The sequence below is a fragment of the Giraffa tippelskirchi genome, chromosome 6 (genome assembly GCF_054371585.1).
Source record: "Giraffa tippelskirchi isolate mGirTip1 chromosome 6, T2T-mGirTip1v1.2.pri, whole genome shotgun sequence".
Lineage (NCBI taxonomy): Eukaryota > Metazoa > Chordata > Mammalia > Artiodactyla > Giraffidae > Giraffa > Giraffa tippelskirchi.
Window position 1 is genome coordinate 90,574,041 of NC_137280.1, and position 27,845 is coordinate 90,601,885.

At 41.0% G+C, this 27,845-nt stretch overlaps 1 protein-coding gene across 9 annotated transcripts; it reads left to right on the top strand.

Annotated features, from left to right (window-relative positions):
• Window positions 1-222: 222 nt before the first annotated feature.
• Window positions 223-27,491, top strand: LOC145509461 (zinc finger protein 266-like). Of its 9 annotated transcripts, XR_014056099.1 has the most exons (8): window positions 223-451; window positions 8,743-8,904; window positions 10,269-10,403; window positions 13,847-13,973; window positions 14,591-14,671; window positions 15,511-15,593; window positions 16,073-18,194; window positions 25,992-27,491. XR_014056099.1 is itself a non-coding variant. In XM_081498124.1 (7 exons), the coding sequence occupies exons 4-7, from the start codon at window positions 13,940-13,942 to the stop codon at window positions 16,112-16,114; spliced, it is 240 nt and encodes a 79-aa protein (XP_081354250.1). In that variant the 5' UTR covers window positions 223-451; window positions 8,743-8,904; window positions 10,269-10,403; window positions 13,847-13,939; the 3' UTR covers window positions 16,115-19,139. The 9 variants fall into 9 exon arrangements, 7 of the variants coding, with proteins under 7 accessions (XP_081354250.1, XP_081354252.1, XP_081354253.1 ...); XR_014056100.1 differs by lacking the exon at window positions 10,269-10,403; XM_081498124.1 differs by lacking the exon at window positions 25,992-27,491 and having other exon boundaries at window positions 16,073-19,139.
• Window positions 27,492-27,845: the final 354 nt, after the last annotated feature.

Below are 27,845 nucleotides of genomic sequence, written 5' to 3' on the forward strand. Positions count from 1 at the left end.
CCCGTAGCCCCTGCCCCAGTCTGGTTCCAGCCTCAACGTCGTCCGGTGGGCCTATTTCTGCTCCCAGCCCTCACACTGAACCGACCCCAAACCCCCTCACCGCAACATGGGAAGAAACTACAAGCTTCCTCCTGCACTGGTTGAACTAGGCTAAGTTCAACTTCAGAGACCCGCCCCGCGACGGCCCGGACAGGAAGCGGAAGAGCGTCACTGCTCCGCGTCGATTTTCCATCTGGCAGCTCGGCGCAGGTAGGGGAGAGGCGGCTTTGTTCGTAGTGCAATTAAGCGTGTCTTTGGTGAAGGCAGCGTTAAGAGAAGGCTCTGGGATACAAGGAGCACGTTAAAGGACAGGTTTGGCTCGAACTTTTGAACTGTCTTCTGGGACAGGCCTGGACTCCGTCTCGAGTCCGTCCGGGCCTGAACCCCACCCGTCAGCGAAGTCGTAGATACGGTAAGGACCATATGCAGGATGTTCTCATTCACTGTGCTTCCCTGTTTGAAAGCCTGCGAGACTTTAGTCCTTGAGGACTTGAATATCCGCTGTTTCAGTAAGATTGCTCAGGCTCCTGCGCCGTCTGGTTATCATGAACCTGGTGATCCTGTCGTCTTACTGTGTTGTCCGCTTGAAAATGAAAAAGTTGTGAAGTGTCTGTTAAGTGTCTTACTGAGGATTATGGCCCAGGAGTGAGCGTCTGAGATAGCTTTGAGAAACTGTTCTGAAGAGGTGTTAGTATTTATGTGATTTTGGAGAAGGGTATATGTAGGAAAATTGTCCAGGAAAAATTAATCTAAGAAAGAATTGGAAAATTTTATTTGAGCCACATTTGAGGATTATAACCACGGAAGAGCGTCACAGAAAGCTCTTGTATAGTATGCATTTATTTATTTAGGGCTTCCCTGGTGGCTCAGTGGTAAAGAATCTGCCTGCAAGACAGGAGACACGGGTTCCAGCCCTGAGTCAGGAAGATTCTCTGGAGAAAGAAATGGCAACCCACTCCTGTATTCTTGCCTGGGAAATCCTACGGACAGAGGAGCCTGGCTAGCTACCGTCCATGGGGTCGCAAGAGTCGGACACAACTTTGCTACTAAAGCATGACCACCATTTATTTGTTTATATTTTTTGGCCATGCCACGGAGCATGCAGGATCTTATTGCCCCAATAGGGATTGAACCCATGACCCTTGCTGTGGAAGTGCAGAGTCTTATCCACTGGACCGCCAGGTAAAGTCCCTTGACTAGTGTTTAGACTGTACAAAATTTACAGTTGAAAGAGCAGGTTCAAATATTGAAGTTGTCCCAAATATATAAGACTTAAAAGCACCTCATGACATGTCTGGTATGTAATGGTTGTCAGTCAGTGGCAGTCAATATCACTGATACTCTTGTTACACAGCATACTGTTTTTTAGTAGCTTTCATATATGTCATCTGCACAGAAAGAACTATTTTCTCATGTGGATGACTGATACTTAATACTGGTTGATTTATGATTGTTATGAAACAGGGCTCCAAATAACTATATCTCCAGAGGGATGAAGCTGCCCTGAAATGATCCTGGTTCAGAAAAGAATATTTATGCAAATTTCACCATCAGCTTTGCAGAATGGCAGCCTATCATATGCCCCATGAGAAGTTCTCATTATTGCTTTTTTGGTCAGAGATGCAGCCTTAGGTTTTGCCTTTACAATACAAATTTTTTTTGGTGTAGGTCTGAGCAGTCATGTTGCTTATTTATCTAGGATGAGCTGAAGTGGGCCAGAGAGAATGCTGTTCTCTAAGACAGCTTCCTGGTATGTATGCATTAGGTAGAGTTGCTGCGTAGTCCTATTCATGTATTTCAATGCCTTGATAAGTGTAGAGTCACCTCATTAAGGGCTTAGGTTTCCTTACCTGTGAAATGAACCCCATTACTGTTTGCCTCGTGGGTAACATGGCACACCTTTACCTCTCTGGCTCAAGATGGAACAGGATTTCTCTGGTATTTCATGGCAGCAGTGAGTGTGAGCTTTTTGGTTATTAGTGTGTGTTTATTCTGAAGCTACAGTGTCAGTTTTATTTTTTAATCGTTGATTATATATTGGTTTCAGGTGTACAACATAATGATTCTATATTTTAATAGATTGCCAAGTCCAGCACAGCTGGTGAGAAAGACCTGACTCGGGGGCAGCGCATAATGAAAAGAGACACAATAATTTGGCAAGCGGGGAGTCAGGGGGCTCTCCTGCTCTCCGTGGCAGGAAGACGAAACGGCTCCTTTTAGGCCGCACTTTTATTGACAGAAGTCACATGAGATCATTAGGGAATAACTATACTGGGGAGTTTGATCAGCACATCATAAAGAGGGAGTAAAGTTAAGGCTCTGCTGTTAATCAGGAACATCTTGTTTGGTTTCCATGGGCACGGACGCAGAAGCAGGCAGTGAAGCTGAGCAGAGAACAGGGTCCCGCCCCAAGAATGTCGGTTAGGCATGATTATTAGGACAATCACGAGGGCGGAGTTTGCCATAGGGCAGGTTCTGGTCTCTGCTCCACCAGGCTGCAACAATAGATTATACTCATTTAAAATTATAACAAAATATTGACTATATTCTCTGTGCTATACAGTATATCCTTCTGGCTTCTCTGTTTTATACATAGTAGTTTGTACTTTTTAATCCCTCACCCCAATCCTACTGGCCCCTCTTCCCCCTCCCCACTGGTAGATACTCATTTGTTCTCTATACCTCTGAGTCTGTCATTTGTTTCCTTCATTTTTTAGATTTCATGTATAAGTGATAATGTACAGTATTTGTCTTTCTCAGTCTGACTTGTTTCACTGAGCATAATACCCTCCAGGTCTATCCCTGCTCTTGCTAATGGCAGAATTTTATTCTTTTTTATGGCTGAATAATGCTTCATTTTGTGAATCTTCTTTATGCATTTATGTGATATGGACACTTAGGTTGCTTCTGTATCTTGCCTGCTGTGAACATTGGGGTGTGTATACCTTTTCAAATTACTATTTTCATTTTCTTTGGATATATACCCAAAGGAGTGGAATTCCTGGATCATGAAGTAGTTTCTTGAGGAATCTCTGTACTGTTTTCCATAGTGACTACACCAATTTACATTCCCACCAGCAGAATATGAGGATTCCCTTTTCTTCACATCCTCGCCAAATTTGTTATTTGTGTTCTTCTTCATGATGGCCATTCTGACAGGTATGAGGTGATATCTCATTGTGGTTTTGATTTGCATTTCTCTGATGATAAGCAGTGTTCAGTATCTTTTCATGAACCTCCTGACCACCTGTGTGTGTTCTTTGGGAAAATGTCTTTTCAGGTCTTCAGTTTATTTTCTAATAGGATTGTTTGGGTTTTTTGATCTTAAGTTGTATGAGCTGTTTACATTTTTTTTTTCTTTTACCCATCATTTGAGAGGCAAGGATTTTATTCACTTATTATTAACTTTATTGTTCCCAAACAGAAAGACTTGAGTCATATGATACAAATACATTCAATCCCTCAATAGACATTAATTAGTAGTGACAAAAGAGCACTCTATAATTTATATAGACTCTGAAATTTTTTAAGTTCAAAGAAAATTTTTGTGAAAATAAACATAAGCAATGTTATTTTCACTGTCTAGCTTTAATTCTCTTAGGGACACAAAAAGAGAAGCAGTCACACCCATAAAAATGGTCAATTTATTTTTAAATGCTTTAAAATGATGAGAGAATGGAAAATACATAATTTTAAGTAGGAATACTGAATTTAAAAAGAGAGAAATGTAACTAACATCTCATGGCTGGTTTATGCTTAGAAACAGATGGGGGAGGGGGGCGGGGGGGAGGAAGTTATTTCCAAAAATACATAATGGAGTTTGCCAGAATATACCAACATGGTAAATAAAATTAAGGGGTAGCATAATAGGTTCCATACTTGCCAGCCCCATGAGTGAAATCACTAAAGCTTCAGACCCCCTCTTCCCTTTTCTTGTAAGTAACTTCCACAATGAGGATCACCAAGTTTTCACTCTCTATCCCTCAGATGCTCCAAGAACTGGCAGTGTGGCTTTCCCAGTCCTTCAGCAGAGTTCTGTTCATCCTGTGACATTGCCCTTTGGTCCTGATATTAATCCATCTTGGCTGGGCACAATTGTACTAAAGACCCTTTCTCTCCACTGGGCATGACGCTGAGGTAAAGACAAAGGCCTTTCCCCAACTAGGGCTAAAAGTCTCTTGACCAAAAAACATGAAGTAGCTGAGGGCTTCCACTGTCCCATAGAGGCTCCAGCATTAAAACACTTTTATTTGATTCATTCTTTGCTTTCTGGCAGCAAACCATCTCTCTAGGCTATGTATACAGTTTTTTGCAAGATTTCTATCAGAGGATCATTCATTCTTGCATTATTTAGAAACTCCAATGTGCCAAGCCTTTCTTATGTTATTAAACAAGGGAAATACAGCTTTTCCTGTAAAGTTTTTTTTCTTTATAAGACAATTTTTTATTAATCAGTTCAGTTCAGTCACTTAGTCATGTCCAACTCTTTGCGACCCCATGGACTGCAGCACACCAGGTTTCCCTGTCCATCACCAACTCCCAGACCCTATTCAAATTCATGCCCATCACATCAGTGATGCCATCCAGCCATCTCATCCTCTGTTGTCCCCTTCTCCTCCCACCTTCAGTCTTTCTCAGGATCAGGATCTTTTCCAGTGACTCACTTCTTCACATCAGGTCGCCAAACTATTGGAGTTTCAGCTTCAGCATCAGTCCTTCCAGTGAATATTCAGGACTGATTTCCTTTAGGATTGACTGGTTGGATCTCCTTATAGTCCAAGGGACTCTCAAAGAGTCTTCTCCAACACCACAGTTCAAAAGCATCAATTCTTCGGTGCTCAGCTTTCTCTATAGTCCAACTCTCACATCCATAAACATGACTACTGGAAAAACCATAGCTTTGACTAGACAGACGTTTGTTGGCAAAGCAATGTCTCTGCTTTTTAATATGCTCTCTAGGTTGGTCATACCTTTCCTTCTAAGGAGCAAGTGTCTTTTAATTTCATGGCTGTAGTCACCATCTGCAGTGATTTTGGAGGCCAAGAAAATAAAGTCTGTCACTGTTTCCATTGTTTCCCCATCTGTTTGCCATGAAGTGATGGAACTGGATGCCATGATCTTAGTTTACTGAATGTTGAGTTTTAAGCCAACTTTTCACTCTCCTCTTTCACTTTCATCAAGAGGCTCTTTAGTTCTTCACTTTCTGCCATAAGGGTGGTGTCATCTGTGTATCTGAGGTTATTGATAATTTCTCCTGGCAATCTTGATCCAGCTTGTGCTCATCCAGCCCAGCATTTGTTAAGCACGGTTACAGTATACAGCCTTGATATACTCCTTTCCCAATTTGGAACCAGTCTGTGGTTCCATGTCCAGTTCTAACTATTGCTTCTTGACCTGCATATAGATTTCTCAGGAGGCAGGTAAGGTGGTGTGGTATTCCCATCTCTTTCCACAGTTTGCTGGGATCCACACAGTCAAAGGCGTTGGCACAGTCAATAAAGCAGAAGTAGATGTTTTTCTGGAACTCTCTTGCTTTTTCAATCCAACGGATATTGGCAGTTGGATCTCTGGTTCCTGTGCCTTTTTTAAATCCAGCTTGAACATCTGGAAGTTCATGATTCACATACTGTTGAAGTCTGGCTTGGAGAATTTTGAACATTACTTTGCTAGCGTCTGAAATGAGTGCAATTGTGCAGCAGTTTGAACGTTCTTTTTATTTTTATTAATAAATTGAAGTATAGTTGATTTACAATATTTTGTTAGTTTCTTGTGTATAGCAAAGTGATTGTGTTATGTATATATTCTGTTTCGTATAATTTTCCTTTGTGGTTTATTAAAGGATATTGAACATAGTTCACTGTACTATACATTAGGATATCTTGTTGTTTATCCATTCTCTATATACTAGTTTGCATCTGTTAATCTCAAACTCCTAATTCATCCCACCCCCACCCCCTTTCCTCTTTGGTTACCCTAAATGTCTATATCTGTGTGTCCGTTTCTGTTTTTTAAATAAGTTCATTTGTATCATATTTTAGACTTCACAGATAAGTAATATCATATGACATCGTCTTTGATTTATTTCACTTAGTATGATAGTCTCTAGGTCCATTCATGTTGCTGCACATGGCATCATTTCATTCTTTTTTATGGCTGAATGGTATTCCATTGTGTGTGTGTGTCTGTGTGTGTGTGTGTGTGTACATACCCCATCTTCTTTATTCATGCATTTGTTGTGGATATTTAAGTTGTATAAAGCTTATTTTCTGATAAAGAGAGGCAAGTATTAAACAAATACATTAAACTAACCCCAGTAGTGATATGTGCAATGCAGGAAATGAGTCTAAGTACAGATGGAGAACAATGAGAGGGTTGTTCTGTAGCATCTTTCAATAGGTGAATGGGGAAGGCATCTCTGAGCCCATAGTGCTGTGTCCTGGGGAAGGGCAGATGGCAACACGTTTGCTCTGTTTGAAAAACTGAAAGTAGGTTCATGTGGCTGGAGAATAATATGGTGTGAAGAGGTGCAAAATGAGATCAGAGTGGTGGGTCCCAGCTAGGTCATGTTTAGCCTAGGAGGTCATGGCAGAGAGTTTGGCTCTCAGCTCTTCTGTTTCACTATTGTAAAACAAAAGATATCCACTAAAATCTATATATTTATGTCACTAATTCATTTGAAATGAGAATTTGCTAATAGGTTTATGTATCAATGCATAAATGGAGCCACTGCATTTTTAAATAAAGCAAGTCACTAGGCAAATTTTGTCCCATTACCTACTACTTTTGTCTATATATAAACTGTTCTTCAAAAAGTTGGGGATAATTGGGAGAGAAGACCTAAATTTTGACTTAGTATTTCCTCTGTGACTTCATTGCCTTTTGGAAAGTCAATAAGTAATAACAAATATTCTGAGGCACCCTACTCTAAGCTTTCCTACAATATTAAACCAATGGATATTTCAGTTCATTTCACTCAGTCGTGTCCAACTCTTTGTGACCCCATGCACTGCAGCATGCCAGGCTTTCATGTCCATCGCCAACTCCCAGAGCTTGCTCAAACTCACGTCCATTGAGTTGGTGATGCCATCCAACCGTCTCATCCACTGTTGTCCCCTTCTCCTTCTGCCTTCAGTCTTTCCCAGCATCAGAATCTTTTCCAAGGAGTCAGTTCTTCGCATCTGGTGGCCGAAGTATTGGAGTTTGAGCTTCAGCATCAGTCTTTTTCAGTCCAGATGGGTCTTAGTTTTTTGAATGGTGAACTTCAAGCCAGTTTTTCACTCTCCTCTTTCACCTTCGTCAAGAGGCTCTTTAGTTCCCTTTTACCTTCTGCCATTAGAGTGGTATCATCTACATATCTGAGGTTGTTGATATTTCTCCTGGCAGTCTTGATTCAAGCTTGTGATTCGTCCATCCTGGCATTTCACATGATGTACGCTGCATAGAAGTTAAATAAGAAAGATGACAGTATACAGCCTTGACGTATTCCTTTCTCAATTTTGAACCACTCTGTTATTCCACTTCCAATTCTAACTGTTGTTTCTTGACCTGCATACAGGTTTCTCAGGAGGCAGGTAAGGTGGTCTGGTATTCCCATCTCATTAAGACTTTTCCATAGTTTGTTGTGATACACACAGTCAAAGGCTTTACCGTTGTCAATGATGCAGAAGTAGATGTTTTTCTGGAACTCTGTTGCTTTCTCTGTGATCTAACGGATGTTGGCAATTTGATCTCTGGTTCTTCTGCTTTTTCTAAACCCAGGTTGTACATCTGTAAGTTCTCGGTTATGTACTGCTGAAGCCTAGCTTGGAGGGTTTTGAGCATAACCTTACTAGCATATGAAATGAGCACACTTGTTTGGTAGTTTGGACCTTCTTTGGCATTGCCCTTTTTTGGGGTTGGCATGAAAACTGACCTTTTCCAGTCCTGTGGCCATTGTTGAGTTTTCCAAATTTGCTGGCATACTGAGTACAGTACTTTAATAGCATCATCTTTTAGGATTTTGAATAGCCGAAGTGGAATTCTATTACCTCCACTACCTTTTTCATACTAATGCTTCCTAAGCCCCACTTAACTTCACCATCCAGGATGTCTGGCTCTAGGTAAGTGATCACCATTGTGGTTATCTGGTGTGGTGGTTTCACACTGAATAAGTCTCACAAACACACAGGATTACGAGAAACAGCACAGGGAAAGCTTGTGGAGAAGAACTCCCCGAGAAAAGTCTAAGTGCATATTTATTGATAACTTATCTTGTAAACTTTAACTAAGAGCAGTAAAGCAAGACAGAGGCCAGAACTCTGGGATTAAGGAGGCTTCCTCCAGGAGGTCCAGAGGTAATCACGTAAAGAAAGGTCTTTGCAACTAGCAGCTCTCTCGGATACCAGGCAGCATGCTTCAGAGTCAGAGAGGTTGAACTGGTAAAAAATTTTTCAGCAACAGGAGTGGTGCTACAGTTCACTGTTGATTTTCCACTTTCAAATCCAGAATTCTTTCCCCATCTTTTAGTAATTCTAATATCATAAGTCCTTTTATTCCTGTAGGTGCTACATGATGTGCTGGGCTTAACAAGACTGGATAGATTTCAAACTGGGGTGGATTTATGCAAGGCCATCTCTGGTACTGGGAGAGGGAGGGCTCCTCACCAGCGCCGCTGGGGCCCCGAAGGCACACGACTAAGAAGGAGCTGTCTTCTGCGTCCCACAGAAAGAGCTCTCTGCGAGGCCCAAGATCAGGTTTCTCATCAACAACTGAGGAGGCAGCGGTGGTGACGAAGGCAATGATGAAGCCGGCTTCTCGGTTTCGGCTGAGCTCTGGTTTTTCCGTCCCTCTCGGAGCCGCCGGAACACGGTGTGGTTGGCCAGCCAGGTATGCCACAGCTCACCATCCCCCGGGCCGCCTTCTGCGCCCACCATCTTGAACCCACAGCTCTCCGCGGCCTCGCTGCTGAGCACAGCCAATCCGCTTCCAGACGTCCACTTTTATTAGTCTGTCTAGAGGCATATTGGAGAAGGCAGTGGCACCTCACTCCAGAGTTCTTGCCTGGAAAATCCCATGGATGGAGGAGCCTGGTAGGCTGCAGTCCATGGGGTCACTAAGAGTCGGACACGACTGAGTGACTTCACTTCCTCCTGGAGGTCCAGAGGTAATCACATAAAGAAAGGTCTTTGAAGATAAAGGGTTTGTTCTGTGTACAGAAAGAACAGCATCTAGCTAATGCTGACCTGTCAGCCAGAACGTCTAACTTAAGGGTAGGGGTGAGCAAGCAAGGAAGAGAGAATGAGTAAGGTTAAATTCTAGGAGACATTTTTGAGAAAGCAGTAAAACATGGTTCCTGCAATCTGGGTCATTAAGACCTTTTTTGTATAGTTCTTCTGTGTATTCTTGCCACCTCTTCTTAATCTCCTCTGCTTCTGTTAGATCATTACTATTTCTGTCCTTTATCGTGCCCATCCTTGCATGAAATTTTCCCTTGATATCTCCAGGTTTTTTGAAGAGATCTCTAGTTTTTCCCATTTTATTGTTTTCCTCTGTTCCTTTGCATTGTTCATATAAAAAGGACTTATTATCTCTCCTTGGTAGTCTCTGAAATTCTGCATTCATTTGAGTATATCCTTCCCTTTCTCCCTTGCCTTTCACTTCTGTTCTTTTCTCAGCTATTTATAAGGCCTCCTCAGACAACCATTGTGCCTTCTTGCATTCCTTTTTCTTGAGGATGGTTCTGGTCACCGCCTCCTATATAACGTTACAAACCTGCATCTATAGTTCTTCAGGCACTCTGACTACCAGACCTAATATCTTGAGTCTATCTGTTACCTTCACTATATAATCATAAGGGATTTGATTTAGGTCATACCTGAATGGCCTAGTGGTTTTTCCTACTTTTTTCAATTTAACCCTGAAATTTTAAAAAAGGAGCTCATAATCTGAGCCACAGTCAGCTCCATATTTTCATCAAATACATTTTTTGACCCCTTTCTCTTGTCTCCTTCTGGTAACCCTATAGTGAGAATGATAGAATGCTTCATATTATTGCAGAGGTTCCTTAAACTGTTCCTGTTATTGTTTTTTCTGCCAAACAGTATGACCTGCAGGATCTTTGTTCCTCAACGAGAAATCCAACCCAGGACCACAGCAGTGAAAGCAATGATTCTTAAACTGTCCTTATTTTTTTAATTTGTTTTTTCTTTCTCTCTTTCTGATTGAGTAATTTCTTTTATTCTACCTTCCAGATCAATTGTGCTTTCTCCTATGTCACCTGCTGCTGCTGCTAAATTGCTTCAATTGTGTACAACTCTGTGTGACCCCATAGACGGCAGCCCACCAGGCTCCTCTGTCCCTGGGATTCTCCAGGCAAGAATACTGGAGTGAGTTGCCATTTCCTTATCCAATGCATGCATGCATGCTAAGTCGCTTCAGTCATGTCTGACTCTGTACAACCCTATGGACAGCAGCCCACCAGGCTCCTCTGTCCACAGGATTCTCCAGGCAAGAGTACTGGAATGGGTTGCCATTTCCTTCTCTACCTATGTCACCCAGTGCGCTGTTAATAATTTCTAGTCTTTTTTTTCACTTCAGTTATTATATTCTTCACTTTTGACTGGTTCCTTTTTATGTTTATGTTGCTTGTTACATTCTTACTATGTTCTTCTATTCTTTTCCCAAGTTCAGTTAGCAGTATTTGTTGTTTAGTCACTAAGTTGTGTCCAAGTCTTTTTTGACCCCATGGACTGCCTCCTGCCAGGCTTCTCTTTTCTGTGGGGTTTCCCAGGCAAGAATACTGGAATGGGTTGCCTTTTTTTTTTTTTTTTTAATTTTGTTGCTTTACAATTTAGTGTTGGTTTCTGCCATACAACACTGCAAACAGTCCTAGTTATGTGTCTGTTTATATCCCTATCTCTTCCCTCCTGAGTCTCCCTCCCCTCCCCCCATCCTGCCCCTCTAGGTCATCACAGAGCACTAGGCAGGTCTCCCTGTATTATTTAGCAACTTCCCACTAACTCTTTTGGGCTTCCCTTGTGGCTCAGCTGGTAAAGAATCCACCTACAACGCAGGAGACCTGGGTTGATCCCTGGGTTGAAAAGATTCCCTGGAGAAGGAAAAGGCTACCCACTCCAGTATTCTGGCCTAGAGAATTCCATGGACTGTATAGTCCATGGGGTCACAAAGAGTCCGACATGACCGAACGACTTTCACTAACTGTTTTACGCGTGATACTGTATATATGTCAGTGCTACTTTCTCAATTCGTCCCACCCTCATGTTCCCCTACTGTGTCCAGTAGTTCATTCTCTACTAAGTTCATAAGTACCATTTTTATAGATTCCATATATGATACTTGCTTTCCCTTTCTGACTTACTCCACTGTGAATAAGGTGCTCTAGGTTCATTTACATCACTACAGCTGACTCAGATTCGTTCCTATTTATGGCTGAGTAATATTTCATTGTATAAATGTCTTAATACCACTGTTTCTCTATCCATTCATCTGTCAGTGGACATTTAGGTTATTTCCATGTCCTGGCTGATAGGGCCTACATGGGGGCTCATTGTTAAAATGGCTCATTGTGTTTACCTCGCAAACAAAGAATAAAATCACAGTGACCCTTGAGACCCTTGAGGCTCTTCTGTCCATGAAATTTCCCAAGCAAAAATACTGGAGTGGGTTGCCATTTCCTTCTCAAGGGGATATTCTTGATCCAGGGATCGAACCCATGTCTCCTGCATTGGTAGGTGAGTTCTTTACCACTGAGCAATCTGGAAAGCCCTAGAATTCTTTTGCTTTACAATTTTGGGTTGGTTTCTGTCATATAATTGCATGAAAGATTCACGACTTCATACATACGTGTGTGTGTGTGTGTGTGTATCACTTTCCTCCTGAATCTCCCTCCTCTCCCCCCACCCCACCCCGTAGGTCACCAGAGAACACCAGGCTGGCCTCTGTGTTTTTTAGCAACTTCCCACTATTTTATACCTGATAGTGAATAATGTCAGTGCTGCTTTCTGAATACATCCCACCCTCACCTTCCCCTGCTATGTCCACAAGTTTCTTCTATGCCAGGTTCATCAGTACCAGTTTTCTAGATTCCATATTATATGCGTTAACGTGTGATACTTACTTGCTTCACTCTATATAGGACTATCTAGATTCATCCACTACAACTGACTCAAATTCATTCCTATTTGTGGCCAGATAAAATTCACTGTATAAACTTAGCATAATTGCTTTATCCATTTACCTGTCAGTGGACATCTAGGTTGTTTCTGTATCCTGGCTATTGTAAATATTGCTGCAATGAACATTGGGGTACATGTATAATTTAGTAGTGAGATTGCTGGGTCATATGGTAGGTTTATTCCTAATTTTTTAAGAAATCTCCATGCTGTTATCCATATCTTTAAAACAAAAAGTATAATGAAGTCAGTATCCATTATGTCTTTTCTCAGGGTGTCTTTGTTGGGAAGATGTGCTGTTGGTAGAGGGGCTAGAGCCAGAACCCTGTGTGAGCTGCTTTTTCTCCTGTGCACCGTGGCTATCAGTGCCCTGTCAGTGGCAGCTGGAGCCAGGTCTGGTTCCAAGGTGCTGGAAGGAAAAGTCCTGAGTGTTGAGTCTGAGTTGGATCTGTTTCCTCCATGTGTGCACTCACTCTCCTCCCAACAACGGTACCTTTGCCTTAGAGGAAGCAACACTGAAACAGGAGGGTTTGGGGGGGGCCAGACACACGTTGAGACGGTCTAGGAAGCCAGTCGGGTTACAGACAGCTCCTGATCCACCACCTCCACAAGTGCCAGCACTGGCCTATCTCACCTTATTCAGATGCAGTGCTGGGTTGACATCTGCTGCATACCCTCAAGTGTGCACTCTTGCTTGGCAGCAACACAAAAACCAGAACAATCCCCTTCCTTTTGTACCTTACTCTGTGGATCTTTTTACAGCGTTGGTTTTGGACATCATTCTGACCATCTCCAGTTTATTTTCAGTGAGAGGGGCTCCACATAGATGTATTTTTGATATATTCCTGAGGGGGGAGTGAACTTGGGGTCCTACTTCACCAATTTTCCTCTCAGTGTGAGATTTCCTGAGTGTGCAGGGATATTTTGGAATTTCAAATGACTCTCAGGCAGTGATTGTGGGAATTATGATCATCTCTGGATGCCCATGCTGCCTTCTTTTCTCCTAGATCTTCTTTCCTCCTAGATCTTCTTTCTAAGGACTCTTTATGCCATCCTGAGGAAAAGATAGAGGCAGACAGGATGGTGTCTGAGTGTTTGAGTGATTGTTCTCAGGTAAGAAGATAGGGTATCCTTATACAAAGTGACCTACTGCAAGCTCCATATGGAAAAATTTCCTTCTGGGTAGACCTGTGTCCAAAGCTTCTTAAAGGAATAAAGCCAGTCTGAGTCCCTCTTAAATTCCCACCCAATATGGAAGCTCTCATATTGATGAGGAATTACTCTGAATAATCTTAGTATTTCAGTAATTACCTTCTGATATTGTCTCTTGATTGGTACTGCATGGTTTTTTATTTTGACTGTTCTGACATGGTAAGGAGTGAGAGTAAATATTTCTCAATGAACTTATTTATCAGCTTGCAAAAGTGTGTGTAATTTGCTTAGGGTTGTGTTACTGATTCCATATCAGTCACGAGTGAGTGTGGCTAGAAAGAAGAGGACCTGAGACTATTGTTCCTCTGACAGATGATGACAGACCTTGAGTCCCTCTGTTGATACTGACACTCCCTTCCTCATTCTCCACTGTACATTGTTGGAGATCTTACTTTACTGAAACTACTTTGTGTGTGATGGTTTAGGACTCAGTGACCTTCACTGAAGTGGCTGTGTACTTCACCCAGGAAGAGTGGACTTGACTGAACCCCTTTCAGAGAAAGCTATATAGAAATGTGATGCTGGAAAACTACAAGAACTTGACCACAGCAGGTAAGGCTGCCATCATTCCAGTACACTGTTAGGGAACGGACATATATGTGCTGTACCTTCTATGTTCCAAGATGGGTGATGCCAATCTGAACACAATGGAAAGTAGTAGACACTCATATCTAAGGAATGAGTTTTACTCCAGTATACTTTCTGTAACAATGTGCTTTGAGAACTAACAGCATGATAATGACTCTTGTTTGAAATATGCATTCTCAAGAGTTCACCTTTGGCATAGTGAATGAAACTTTGGAATTTGGGCCCAGTTATTTCTGTTTTAACAAGCAATGGACATTATTCTCTTGAACACCATCATTTGGCAACCACTAGTTTAGCAGCTTCTCCATGAGACCAAACATCTCTTTTACGTTTACTTCATTTCCTATTTTAATAACATTCTCAGTGCTTTGTAAATGTTCATAGAGGTCTGAACATGTTTTCATGGGCCAGAGATGCTGTCTCTTTTTAGACACAGAAAGAGGGACTATTTGCCTTTTTATCTGTTTAAAAAATAGTACCACATTCATTGTAGTGACTTGATTAGATACAGGACCTGGTTCATGGAAGTTCGTCATGTTTGGCAGGTACTTTTTCATTCATGTATCTTTCCTTATGAACAGGATATCAGGCATTCAAACCCAATCTAACCTCTTGGTTGGAAAAAGAAGAATTGAAGACTGTGGAGAGAGGAATCCTCCAAGGTGAGAGATTATAAAGAACTTCCCATGTCAATTAAATTTCAGTATGTTTTGAGTTTATAAGAAGGAAGCTTAGTGAGATGTGTTTTCCTTCAGAAGGCTGAGAACATTGGTTTCTAATGCTCTGTAACTTCCTCAGCATCTCATACCTACTTACTTTTCATTTTATCAGAGTTTCCTATGATCTCATAAAATAGCCTTTTGTTTCTTTATTTGTTATATCTTTTTTTTTCTTTTGGCTATGTTGGTCCTCATTGTTGCATATAGGCTCTTTGTTGCCGTGTGCAGGCTTTCTTTAGCTGCAGTGATCAGGGGCTCCTCTTCTTTTGGTGCACAGGCTTCTCATTGGGTAGTTTCTCTTGTTGCAGAGAATGAGCTCTAGGGCCTCAGACTCACCAGTTGTGTCACTCAGGCTCTACAGTGCAGGCTCATTAGTTGTGGCACACAGACTTGGCTGTTCCAGAACACATGCATTTTTAGTTTCAGGACCAGGGATCTCACATGCGACCTCTACATTGTAGACAAATTCTTAACCACTGGACCACCAAGGAAGTCCCTTAGTTTTATCATGTTGATGTATACCTTTTGTCCAGAACTTTCCCTAATAATACTCTCTTTCATTTTCACTTTTTCATAAGACTCATCTTTTAAATCAAGTACTGAATTTTGACTACATATATATATTCTTAATTTTTGTCATAATCAAACTTCTCTTTTCTGTCTTGCCTTTTTAAAAGGTATGTTTAGTTTGGAAACTTATTCACATGAGCCTTATTGTTTTTAACCTCTTTAACATCCACTTCTTTTTGCAGTCTTAAATTTATTATTCTCTTTTACTTTAGAATGGGAAATGCAAATTAAATCCAATGACTTGGAAATTCAGCAGGATATTTTGTGGGAAAAAACATCAAATAGGGTACAAATGGTAAGATCAATACGTTCATAAGAAATATTTATTGTTTTCCTTTCAGTTAATGTTGGGATTTCATTACAAGATGAACACTAGTGGTAGATATTTGAGTGGCATTTACCTCAAAGATGCAGTGTCTGTCAACAAATTCTGATTATGTTCAATTTGGGGATATCCTAACGCAAGGTTCAAAATAGTTGCATCAGAATTCCTCAAGAAATCATTCCCACGTATATAATTAGACATTGAATTTTGAGAACAATTCAATGAAATTGCAGTGAACTGTTTTACCATTAGAGTATATGCATTTCATTGTGTCAGAAGGATTTCATCATTTAACTTTAAAGAAATCAACAGAGCAGAAACTGTATGAATGTAATGAAGATGTTAAAAATCATCATCCTCATTGTAATGATGTTTCTGTTTGGAGATGGGTAGGATCAGTTAATGAGTCTGAGAAAGCTTTGAATCATCATCCATTGGTTTTTCCACAGACACGAAGCCACAATGGACAGGAACTGTATGACTGTGAGTGAAGTGAGAAAGACGTCAGTGACCACTTTTACCTCAGGATACACAGGAGAGCTGAAAATAAAAGGAATTTTTATGAAGATAATCAATATGGAAAGAGCTTCTGTACTCTACACAACAAACCCTTTACTGGGGAAAAATCCTCCATGTTTAATCAGTGTGGAAAAGCTATCAGGCTGACTCCAGATATTGTGTACTGGAAATCTAGCATACAAAAGAAAGCCTGAGAACACAGAGATGATGAGAGATCTGTTGCTAATGAGTCTTTTCTTGAAGCACAAGTGAGAGCTCAGAAGAAAGAAAGACATGACAAACGGAAAGAATGTGGGAGAGCATCTATTCACTTAACAAGACTCCATGCACATGTATCAACTCACACAGCTAACAAAACTTTACAGATACAGGGAATCTGGAAAAGTCTCGGATGCATCCCTAAGCCGTAGACGACGTATAAACACACACACACACACACACTGGAGAGAAGCCTTTTCAGTGTGACACATGTGGGAAAGCCTTTGGATCATCCTTGTCTCTTCGCATTCACATACGAAATCACACTGGAATAAAACCCTACAAATGTAAGAGATGTGGGAAAGCATTTCATCAGTCCTCATACCTTCATATTCACAGTCAAATTCACAGTGGAATAAAACCTTACAAATGTAAGGATTGTGGGAAAGACTTCATTCGATCCTCAGCGCTCACTACACATATGAGAACACACACTGGAGAGAAACCTTTTAAGTATGACACATGTGAAAAAGCCTTTAGGTTGGTCTCACTGCTTCATGTTCCCCATCGATTTCACACTGGAATAAAACCTTACAAATGTAAGGAATGTGGGAAAGACTTCTCTGTATCCTCACACCTCCCTGGACATATGAAAACTCACACTAGAAAGCAACCCTATAAATGTAAAGAATGTGGGAAAGACTTCCATCGATCCTCAGACCTCACCGGACGTATGAAAACTCACATTGGAGAGAAACCCTATGAATGGAAGGAATGTGGGAAAACCTTTGGATTGTCCTCACACCTTGATGTTCACAGTCGGATTCACACTGGAATAAAACCTTACAAATGTCAGGAATGTGGGAAAATCTTCACTCTCCCTTCACACCTTATTGAACATATGAACACTCACGTTGGAGAGCGACCCTATAAATGTAAGGAATGTGGGGAAGCTTTTGGATCGTCATCACACCTTCATGTTCACAGTCAAATTCACACTGGAATAAAACCTTACAAATGTCAAGAATGTGGGAAAACCTTCACTTGCCCCTCTCACCTTATTATACATTTGAAAACGCACACTGGAGAGAAGCCTTTTAAGTGTGACACGTGTGGGAAAGGCTTTGTCTCTTCTCGTAATCCTCTTAGACATTTACCATCTCATACTGGGCAGAAGACTGCTAAATGTGACAGATGTGGGAAAGTCTTCAGTCAAATCTCAGTTCTTACTAGACATATGAAAACACACATGGGAGAGAAGCCTTTTAAGTGTGACACGTGGAAAAACCTTCACTCTATCATACCTTACTCAACATATGAAAACACACACTGGAGAGAAGGTTTATAAGTGTGACACATGTGGAAAGGCCTTCACTCAGTGCTCATACCTTACTAAACATATGAAAAGACACACTGGAGAGAAGCTTTGTAAGTGTGACACATGTGGAAAGGCCTTCACGGAATGCTCAGGCCTTACTTGACATATGACAACACACATGGGAGAGAAGCCTTTTAAGTGTGACAAATGTGGGAAGGCCTATACTGATTCCTCAAGTCTTAACTAAACATTTTAGAATTCACACTGGAGAAAAGCCTTTTTAAGTGTGACAAATGTGGGAAGGCCTTTGCTGATTCCTCATGTCTTACTAAACATTTTAGAACGCACACTGGAGAGAAGCCTTTCAAGTGTGACAAATGTGGGAAAGCCTTTGCTATTTCCTCACGTCTTACTGAGCGTTTTAGAACTCACACTGGAGAGAAGCCTTTTGAGTAATATACATGGGAAAACATGTACCACTTCTTTACCTGTTACTGCACACAAGCGAAGTCACACTGGAGAGAAACCATGTTTGTGTAAGGAACGTGGGTAAACTTTTTTTTGCTCCTCAATACTTACTTGCTATAGACAATGACATTGGAAAAGAAACCGCTGAAATATGACAAATGTGGGAAAGCCCTTGCTGATTCCTCCTATCATACTTAGCATTTTATTTTTTAATATTTGACTGCATCTGCAGCAGATGAGACCTTAGTTCTCTGACCAAGGATCAAACCCATGCCCCCTGCATTGGAAGGCAGAGTCTTGACCTCTGGACAACCAGGGAGGTCCTATACTAAACATTTTTGAACTCAACTTAGAAGAGAATCCTTTTGAGAGCAATAAATTTCAGACAAGACTTGCCAATTCTTGAAAGAGACACGTGTGCCCCAATGTTCATCGCAGCACTGTTGACAATAGCCAGGACATGGAAGCAACCTAGATGTCCATCAGCAGACGAATGGATAAGGAAGCTGTGGTACATATACACAATGGAATATTATTCAGCCATTAAAAAGAATACATTTGAATCGGTTCTATTGAGATAGGTGAAACTGGAGCCCATTATACAGAGTGAAGTAAGCCAGAAAGAAAAACATCAATACGGTATACTAATGCATATATATGGAATTTGAAAGATGGTAACGATAACCCTATATGCGAGACAGAATAAGAGACACAGATGCATAGAACAGTCTTATGGACTGAGGGAGAAGGTGAGGGTGGGACGTTCTGAGAGAATAGCATTGAAATGTATATTAGCATATGTGAAACAGAACACCATTCCAAGTTCGATGCATGAGACAAAAGCTCAGGGCTGGTGCAATGGGATGACCCAGAGGGAGGTGGGAGGGGGGTTCAGAATGGGGAACACATGTAAGCCCATGGCTGATTCATGTCAATGTATGGCAAAAACCACTACAATATTGTAAAGTAATTAGCCCCCAACTAAAATAAAATTTATTAAAAAAAAAAAAAAAGAGACTCGCCAATTCTTCACCCTTTATCATTCACAAGTGTATCCACACTGGATAGAAACCCCATAAACTTCAGGAATTTGGAAATCAATTTTATCATTCTTATCTCAAAGGTAGTGGTAAAAGTAAGGGGAATAGTTGGGGATTGCCTTCTGCCTGTATCTATCATGTCTTTTCTCTAGAGCGAAGCTCAGAGTTGTTGATCACAGAACATATTTAGGCACACACACAGTTCAGCCCATGGTGACAATATGGGGAATGTAGGAATGTAGGTCTGTTTCCTGGGTGGGAAACAAGCATCTCACATGCTGTGCAGCAACTAAGCTATCACCTTAGTTCTCATCAACTCTGTGGAGCCCAAGTTGGCTCTCACAGTGGGGTGAGGTAAGCTGATCTCTTTTTCTCATCGACATGGGGGCCACTTACTCTGCTATGCTTGCCTACTCTGGAAAAACCAAGGTCTCTCAGGTCTCTTATAAGGGTTGACAGTTTAATATCTGTGCCATGAATACTGAGCCTCTACCTTACACACTGCAAGATACCCCATTTTCCCATTCTTTTCTCATACTCCCAAAGTGCCCCACTCCTATTCTTGGGAGACACCTTCTCTCAAAATTCAAAGCCTCTGTTACTATCCCAAGCCCATCCTCTGATCTAACCTGGCTACCGCTCCTCAACCCCACCTCATCTTCCTCTTCCCAATTGCCCTCTTTGCCCATAAACCCCATAGTTTGGGATACAACTTCTCACCATGCTCCCAATTCATATCCATCTCAAAGACCCCTCTAAATTGCCCCAGTCAACCACAATACCCCATCTCCCAAAAATATCAACAAGGTTTTAAGCTTATTGTCACTAAACTCCTATGTCAGGGCCTCTTGTGCCCAACCCACTCTCCTTATAACATCCCTATCTTACCCGTCAAGAAGCCAAATGGATCCTTTCACCTGGTCCAGGATCTGAGACTTATCAATGTGGCTGTTATCCCCATATACCCAGTAGTTCCAAATCCCTATGCTCTTCTCTTTCATTCCCTCCTCCAATACCCACTTCACTGTTCTAGACATCAAGAATGCCTTCTTTACCATCCCTTTACACCCAGACTCTAGAGACCGCTTTGCCTTTATCTGGACCAATACAGACAATCATCACTCCCAACAGCTGACATGGACAGTCCTCCCAAAAGGCTTTCATGATGATAGTCCTTATTTCTTTGGCCAAGCTCCAGCATCAGCCCTAACCTCTCTTGATCTTACTCTGTGAGTACTATCCTCCAATATGTGGATGATCTCCTTTGTAGTCCTTTGCTTACACTCTCTCAACAACATACTATACAACTCCTCAATTTTTAGCCAATCAAGGCTACTGAGTATCTCCACCAAGGTTCAGTTCTCTCTTCCTAGAGTCACCTATCTTGGAGTCCTTTTGTCATCAACCAAAAGATATATTAACTACTGATAGAAAGTCCCTTATATCCACCCTACCATTCCCTATATCAAAAACAAATCCTGTCCTGCTTGGGGTTAGCTGGATATCTATGCCTCTGGATTTCTAATTTTGCCTTCATATTATCAAGCCACCCGAGCAGGTCTTTTGAAAACCTCAGAGCTAAAATCAAATATTCGTTCAGCCTTTAACACCCTTAAGCAAGTCATTCTCAGCCCCAGCACTAACACTTCCTGACCTTTCTCACCCCTTTTACACTACTGAGACAAAATTGCCCTAGGAGTTTTGGGACAAAATTAAGGCCCCTCCATTACCCCTGTTGCTTATCTATCAAAGCAATTAGATACCACAATTCAAGGATGGCCATCCTGCCTATGTGCTCTGGCAGCAGCAGCACTCCTTGCTCAGGAAAGTAAGAAAATTACTTTTGAACCACCCAATGTCATTTGTTAACCACTTGACTTTAAAGACTTACTCTCTCACAAATTCATGACCCTTCTATCTACCTCACGTGTCCAACTAATTCATGTTACCCTTCTCGAATCTCCCCACTTCTCCTTTGAACACTGTCCTACTCTCAACTTTGCCAACCTTATCCCTAATTCTGTGCCCCCATCCATACTTGCAAAGGGACACACAAAAAAATTGCCGCATTTCTCCCATATTTCCTCAACCCCTTTAAATAACCGTGACTTTACTTGGTATATTGATGGCAGCTTATCTACAACACCAGAAGGAAAAAAGGTACTTGGATATACAATTGTCTCTGACACTGAAATTATTGAATCCCAAGCTCTCCCCTCAGGATCCTCTTCCCAAAGGCAGAACTTACTGCGCTAACTAGAGCACTTACCCTGGCAGCTAACAAGAGAGCAGACATACACTGATTCTAAATATACTTTCCACACCATACACTCATGCTGCTATCTGGAAAGAATGAGGGCTCCTATCTATTAAAGGTGCTCCCATAACTAACACCCCGCTTATACTCCAGCTTTTAAAGGCAGCTGACATGCCAACTGAAGTAGGCATCATACATTGCCAAGGTGACCAGGTGCCTCAGACCCCACCCATTTCACAGGGCAACAACGCTACAGATAGGGAAGCAAAACAAGGCTCACTCCTATCACTGGCTCAACAATTCATAGTAATCCCTAACATAAAGCCACTTTACCTCCTGAAGAAAAAAAAAGTGGTTATTACAATCACGTTTATAATTATAATTACAATTATACACAATTGTATATAATTATAATTATTTTTTTTCAAATAAATTTATTTATTTTAGTTGGGGGCTAATTACTTTACAATATTGTAGTAGTTTTTGCCATACATTGACATGAATCAGCCATGGGTTTACATGTGTTCCCCTTCCTGGACCCCCCTCCCACCTCCCTCCCCATCTCATCCCTCTGGGCCATCCCATTGCCCCAGCCCTGAGCATTTGTCTCATGCATCGAACATGGAATGGTGTTCTGTTTCACATATGATAATATACATGTTTCAATGCTATTGTTCCAGAACGTCCATCCCACCCTCACCTTCTCCCTCAGAGTCCATAAGACTGTTCTATGCATCTGTGTCTCTTATTCTGTCTCACATATAGGGTTATCGTTACCATCTTTCAAATTCCATATATATGCATTAGTATACTGTATTGATGTTTTTCTTTCTGGCTTACTTCACTCTGTATTATGGGCTCCAGTTTCATCCATCTCAATAGAACCGATTCAAATGTATTTTTTTAATGGCTGAGTAATATTCCATTGTGTATATGTACCACAGCTTCCTTATCCATTCGTCTGCTGATGGACATCTAGGTTGCTTCCATGTCCTGGCTATTGTAAACAGTGCTGCGATGAACACTGGGGTACACGCATCTCTTTCAATTCTGGTTTCCTCAGTGTGTATGCCCAGCAGTGGGATTGCTGGGTCATATGGCAGTTCTATTCCCAGTCTTTTAAGGAATCTCCACACTGTTCTCCATAGTGGCTGTACTAGCTTGCATTCCCACCAACAGTATAAGAGGGTTCCCTTTTCTCTACACCCTCTCCAGCATTTATTGCTTGTAGACTTTTGGATAGCAGCCATTCTGACTGGTGTGAAATGGTACCTCATTGTGGTTTTGATTTGCATTTCTCTAATAATGGGTGATGTTGAGCATCTTTTCATGTGTTTGTTAGCCATCTGTATGTCTTCTTTGGAGAAATGTCTGTTTAGTTCTTTGGCCCACTTTTTGATTGGGTCGTTTATTTTTCTGGAATTCAGCTGCAGGAGTTGCTTGTATATTTTTGAGATTAATTGTTTGTTGCTTCGTTTGCTATTATTTTCTCCCATTCTGAAGGCTGTCTTTTCACCTTGCTTATAGTTTCCTTTGTTGTGCAAAAGCTTTTAATTTTAATTAGGTCCCATTTGTTTATTTTTGCTTTTATTTCCAGTATTCTGGGAGGTGGGTCATGGAGGATCCTGCTGTGATTTATGTCGGAGAGTGTTTTGCCTATGTTTTCCTCTAGGAGTTTTATAGTTTCTGGTCTTACATTTAGATCTTTAATCCATTTTGAGTTTATTTTTGTGTATGGTGTTTATAATTATTATTATTGAGGGAGCCCAACCACAGGAGATTGGTTACAAAAACAGGGCCACTATGTCCTTCCCCGATCTCAGTCCACATAGATTCTTATATTTATCAGGCACTGCACATAGGCACTAAACCTCTTTATCATCTCTTAAGACTTCTTATCACCTAACCTTCTCACTCCTACAACAAATCACTCACTCCTGCATTATCTGCTCTTCATTCTCACTGCAGGGAGCCCTAAGGCCTGTTCCTTCATTCCCAACACATCAGGCACAAGGGCATATCCCAGGAGAGGCCTGGAAAATAGACTTCACTCACAACCTCTTTAAATTACTACCAAATCTCTTCTGAAGACCTCACTGAGAGTCTAGAATAACTACTAGCCTTATCCCTATCCCAAACCAGCCAGGTTCCCTGGCAACCATGGTCTTCCAAAAAAGAGGATTAGACCTCATGGCAGAAAAAGGAAGCCTATGTCTATTTTTGGAGGAAGCTTGCTGCTACTATGCCAACAAATCAGGCATTGTAAAGGAAGCAGCAAGAACTCTGACAAGCAGGGCCCCATGAATACATCAGTACCTCAGTAATTCACGGGAAAACTGGCTAAGCAATTTGAATTGGATACCCTGGGTCCTAACTTCTCGGCCCTCTCCTTATCCTTCCTCTAACTTTTGGCCCATGTTTAATAAATCTTTTTCAAAATTTCTTCAGGACCACTTACAAGCCTTCACTAACCAAACTATCCATGAGCTACTTCTAACTCAAATTATCAAAAATTTCAACCCCACACAAATCCCTTTCACTCACATTCCAGCCTTTTCTTCTCTTACCTCCACGACACCCCTGTCCCACGGGAAGCAGTTACAGAAGATTGATCTTCGGCCCTTATCCCAAATCAAAAAGGCTGGAATGATAGGGCTTCCATGAGGGCTCATGTTTGAAATGGCTCATTATGTTGACTTCACAAACAAAGAATAAAATCAGTGACCCTTGAGACTGAACAAATTACCCAAATGCCATTCTGTTTGCCCACTGGCACCTACCTTCTTAAGGCTACAAGACCACCAGATTCCAGACCTCTGGCTATGTGACCACAGGACTCAGCTACAGGCTAAAACTTAACCATGCCTTTAGTGAATTTTTCATTGGTGAGGTCTAAGAAAGACTCCATCAGAAAGGGAGGACACTGGTTCTCCTTAAGGGCCAGTCACCCTCTCGTTTCCCTCTAATAAGTTTTGTTTTCTTGCCTGACTGACTGGCTCACTCTTTTTCTCTGTACTTGCCTTATACCATCTTAATAAATGATAGCTTTATTATTTTTTTATGAAAATAATTTTGATACATAACTCTCCTGAAGTACAGTATAGAGTTGTGGTTTAGACAATGGGACCTTGAGTCAGGCTTTCTAGAATGGAATTTTGGTTTATCTGTGTGACCTTGACAAAGTTATTTAATCTCTTTAGTTGCAGACATCTCAACAATGGGAGTAATAAACTGTAAAGTGTAAGATTGATGAGTGAATTAAATGTATCTGAAATGAGAAGGTTAAAGCTACATTTAGTAAATTTATGGTATCGCATCTAATTTCAAGTGTAATGATGGTATTTAGTGCAAGCATTTGAATTCAACAGGAATTTCTGGGTGCATAATTCACAGAATGCATTATACACTCTAAACCAATGACAGTCATAATATGCTGTATCTCTAGTTTATAGGACATGGATCCAGGAATCAAGGGTTGGCAGCAGAAGTGAACCCTTGTAAGGTCACTCCCAAGAGCCATATGAGGAATTTGTGCTTCAGATCTCCACATATCTGGCCTCTGTATGTTTGAAAGCCTTGACACCTAAAATGACAATACTTCGAGAGATATCAAGATAACTAACACAAGAGCACATGTTTCTTTGATGACTAGGCAAAAACTGGTACAGCTTGGCTGGGAAGTTCTGATTCACCCATTGTGTTCACCAGACATTGCACCTTTGGATGCCCATTTATGTCAGTCTTTATCAAATTCTCTTAATGGAAAAAAATTTCCATTCCCTGGAAGACTGTAACAGGTACCTAGAACAATCCTATGTTCTAAAAGATAAAAAGATGGAATTGTGAAGTTGCCTGAAAAAAATGGCAGAAGGTAGCAGAACAAAATGGTGAATATGTTGTTCAATGTAGTTCTCGGTGAAAATGATAATTGTATTTGCTTTAAAAGCAAAGGAAACTTTTGGCCAACCCAATATTTTGGACGGAATTGTATTCACTCAAAATCTCTATGTTGGTGTCTTAATCCCAGTGCCTCAGATTATGATTTTATTCAGAGAAAGTGACTTTAAAAAGAGGTAAGTAATTTTAAAATGAGGTCATTAGGGTGCACCCTAATGCAATCTCACTGCTGCCCTTATAGGAAGAGAAGATCAGGAAATACAGAGAAACTAGGGCACACGTGCTCCATGGAATGACCATATGCAGAGGCAGTAAGAGGATGTCTGTATTCAATCCAAGGAGACATGCCTGAGAGGAAACTTTGGCAGCCCCAGCAAACTAATAATGGCACTAGTACAAAAATCCTCCTGCCCCATCATTTATTTGGGCCATGCTGCTGTAATTATTTAAATGAAAGCAGTGACAAACTTTGCCCAGCTCCAAGTAGACAGCATCTTGCCATAGGCCCATGCTAAGTACCTTCTGCTTCCTGCCCTGAAGCTTGTCTGACATACTGTGGAACATCTGAGGGAATCTGCTCTGTAATCAAAATGATGATTACTTAGATTGGTTTGGTTTTTCTTCCTTCTCTAGAAGATAATAATATTGTATATTCTGTGTCTCTTTGAAAGGTTGTTTGCTGAATCATGAAAAGACGCCGGGATTCTTGGCCTCTGGAGGAGAAGAATTCAATCCAGGGCCAAAGACGAGGCTTGATCACTCAGAGCTTTTGTGTAATAAAGTTTTATTAAAGTATAAAGGAGCCAGAGAAAGCTTCTGACATAGGCATCAGAAGGGGGCAGAAAGAGAACCCACTTGCTAGTGTTAGCAGTGGAGTTATATACTCTAAGATAACAGGATTAGCCAGGTTTAATCCAGAGACTGTCCTCAGGCAGGATATATTATTGTTATATAATCTTTGTAAAGACAGATCTACGCCCATAATTTACATTTTAAGATAACAGAATTAGCCAGAAAGTTTAATCCAGAGACAGTCCTCAGGCAGGATACATTATTGTTATATAATCCTAAGGAATGTAGAGAGAAAAGAAAAAAAAAGTTTGTCCTTTTTCCTCCTTGAGAATTCCAGACCCCTCTCTCCTTGGGGACCCCTAGACTTCTTATCAACCTGCCTAGGAAAGGACTCTCTCATCTGGAGGACCCTAACACAATACACAAGAAGAATGAATATATATATGTATTTTTCATAGAAGCATTACTCATAACATGCATGAACTGGAAACAACCCAAAGGTTCATCAACTGATGAGTAAATATAATGTATTCATAGTATGGACTATCAATCTGTAATACACAGAAATGATATATCCTACAGCACATATTGAACCTTGGATATAAAGTGAAAAATTAAACAGTTTAAATACTTTATTCACATTAAATGTCTAGGAAAGACAAATCTCTAGAGAGAGTAGAATCATGAAAGCTTGGATGTTATGTAGGGATATTGTTGTATAACAACAAAAGTGTACTTTATAATGGAACCAAATTCCACTCTATTTTTGAAACGGAGCAGGACCATATGGTTCTTGTCCCCCCACCCCCACCATATCCTCTGCATGCCTTTTGCCTGTGGAAACCTTTAATCAAAGAATAAGTTTAATCAGAGAAGTGAGAAATGCTGAAACAAAAACACTCTAAGCAGACTAAATCATTAATGACCTAGTCATTAAACATAGTCAAGGACTTTTAGTTCTTTCTCAAGGGCTATATATAATATTCTGAGCTACATCCTGTGAGCTGTCTTATAGATACCAAAACACCAGGTGGAGAAGTTAACTACATGATGACCAGACTGTACCCAGGACTTGAGCAGCTACAATTCTGGAAATTGACCTCAAAGATATGGGAACAAGTGCACCCCAGACCTGACGATTAACTGTACCTAAAAACAACCAAGATGATGCTAGTCGGACCACTGATGACCAGTTGAAGATGACTGTTAAAGATGACTGTGCTGTTTCTGCATGTAACCCTTCCTCCCACTCTGTCTATAAAAGCTCTCACTACCTGATTGTTGGGGGCGGGGGGGAGGGGAATCAGCCTTTGGACAAATGCCTGCCACTGTCCCTGCACAGTTTCTGGCATCTGAAATAAAGCAAGCTTTCCTTTCAACCAACCTGGCCTGTTTGTTTTTGAGTGGCAAGCAGCTGGACCCCCACATACATTTTGGTAATATTTTGACCACTAAATATTAAAATAACAAAAGTATTGTTATCCGAAGTGTCTGGTACAGGCATAAGTAAATATTAATGGCACACAAGTGTCTAAAACCTAATATAAGTAAGCATAAAAATTTACTGTTTAATAAATGTAGAATTTCAAATCAGTATGTCAAGAATGCCAACAAAGGTCCATCTAGTCAAAGCTATGGTTTTTCCATGAAGTGACTTAGCAGCAGCAGCAGCATGTATGGACATGAGAGTTGGACTGTGAAGAAAGCTGAGTGCTGAAGAATTGATGCTTTTG

Coding starts and splice junctions, on each gene's coding strand:
- LOC145509461 (XM_081498124.1), top strand. CDS start 13,940: ATGCTGGAAAACTACAAGAACTTGACCACAGCAG. Junction 13,974..14,590: donor CAAGAACTTGACCACAGCAG/GTAAGGCTGCCA, acceptor CCTTATGAACAG/GATATCAGGCATTCAAACCC. Junction 14,672..15,510: donor GGAGAGAGGAATCCTCCAAG/GTGAGAGATTAT, acceptor CTTTTACTTTAG/AATGGGAAATGCAAATTAAA.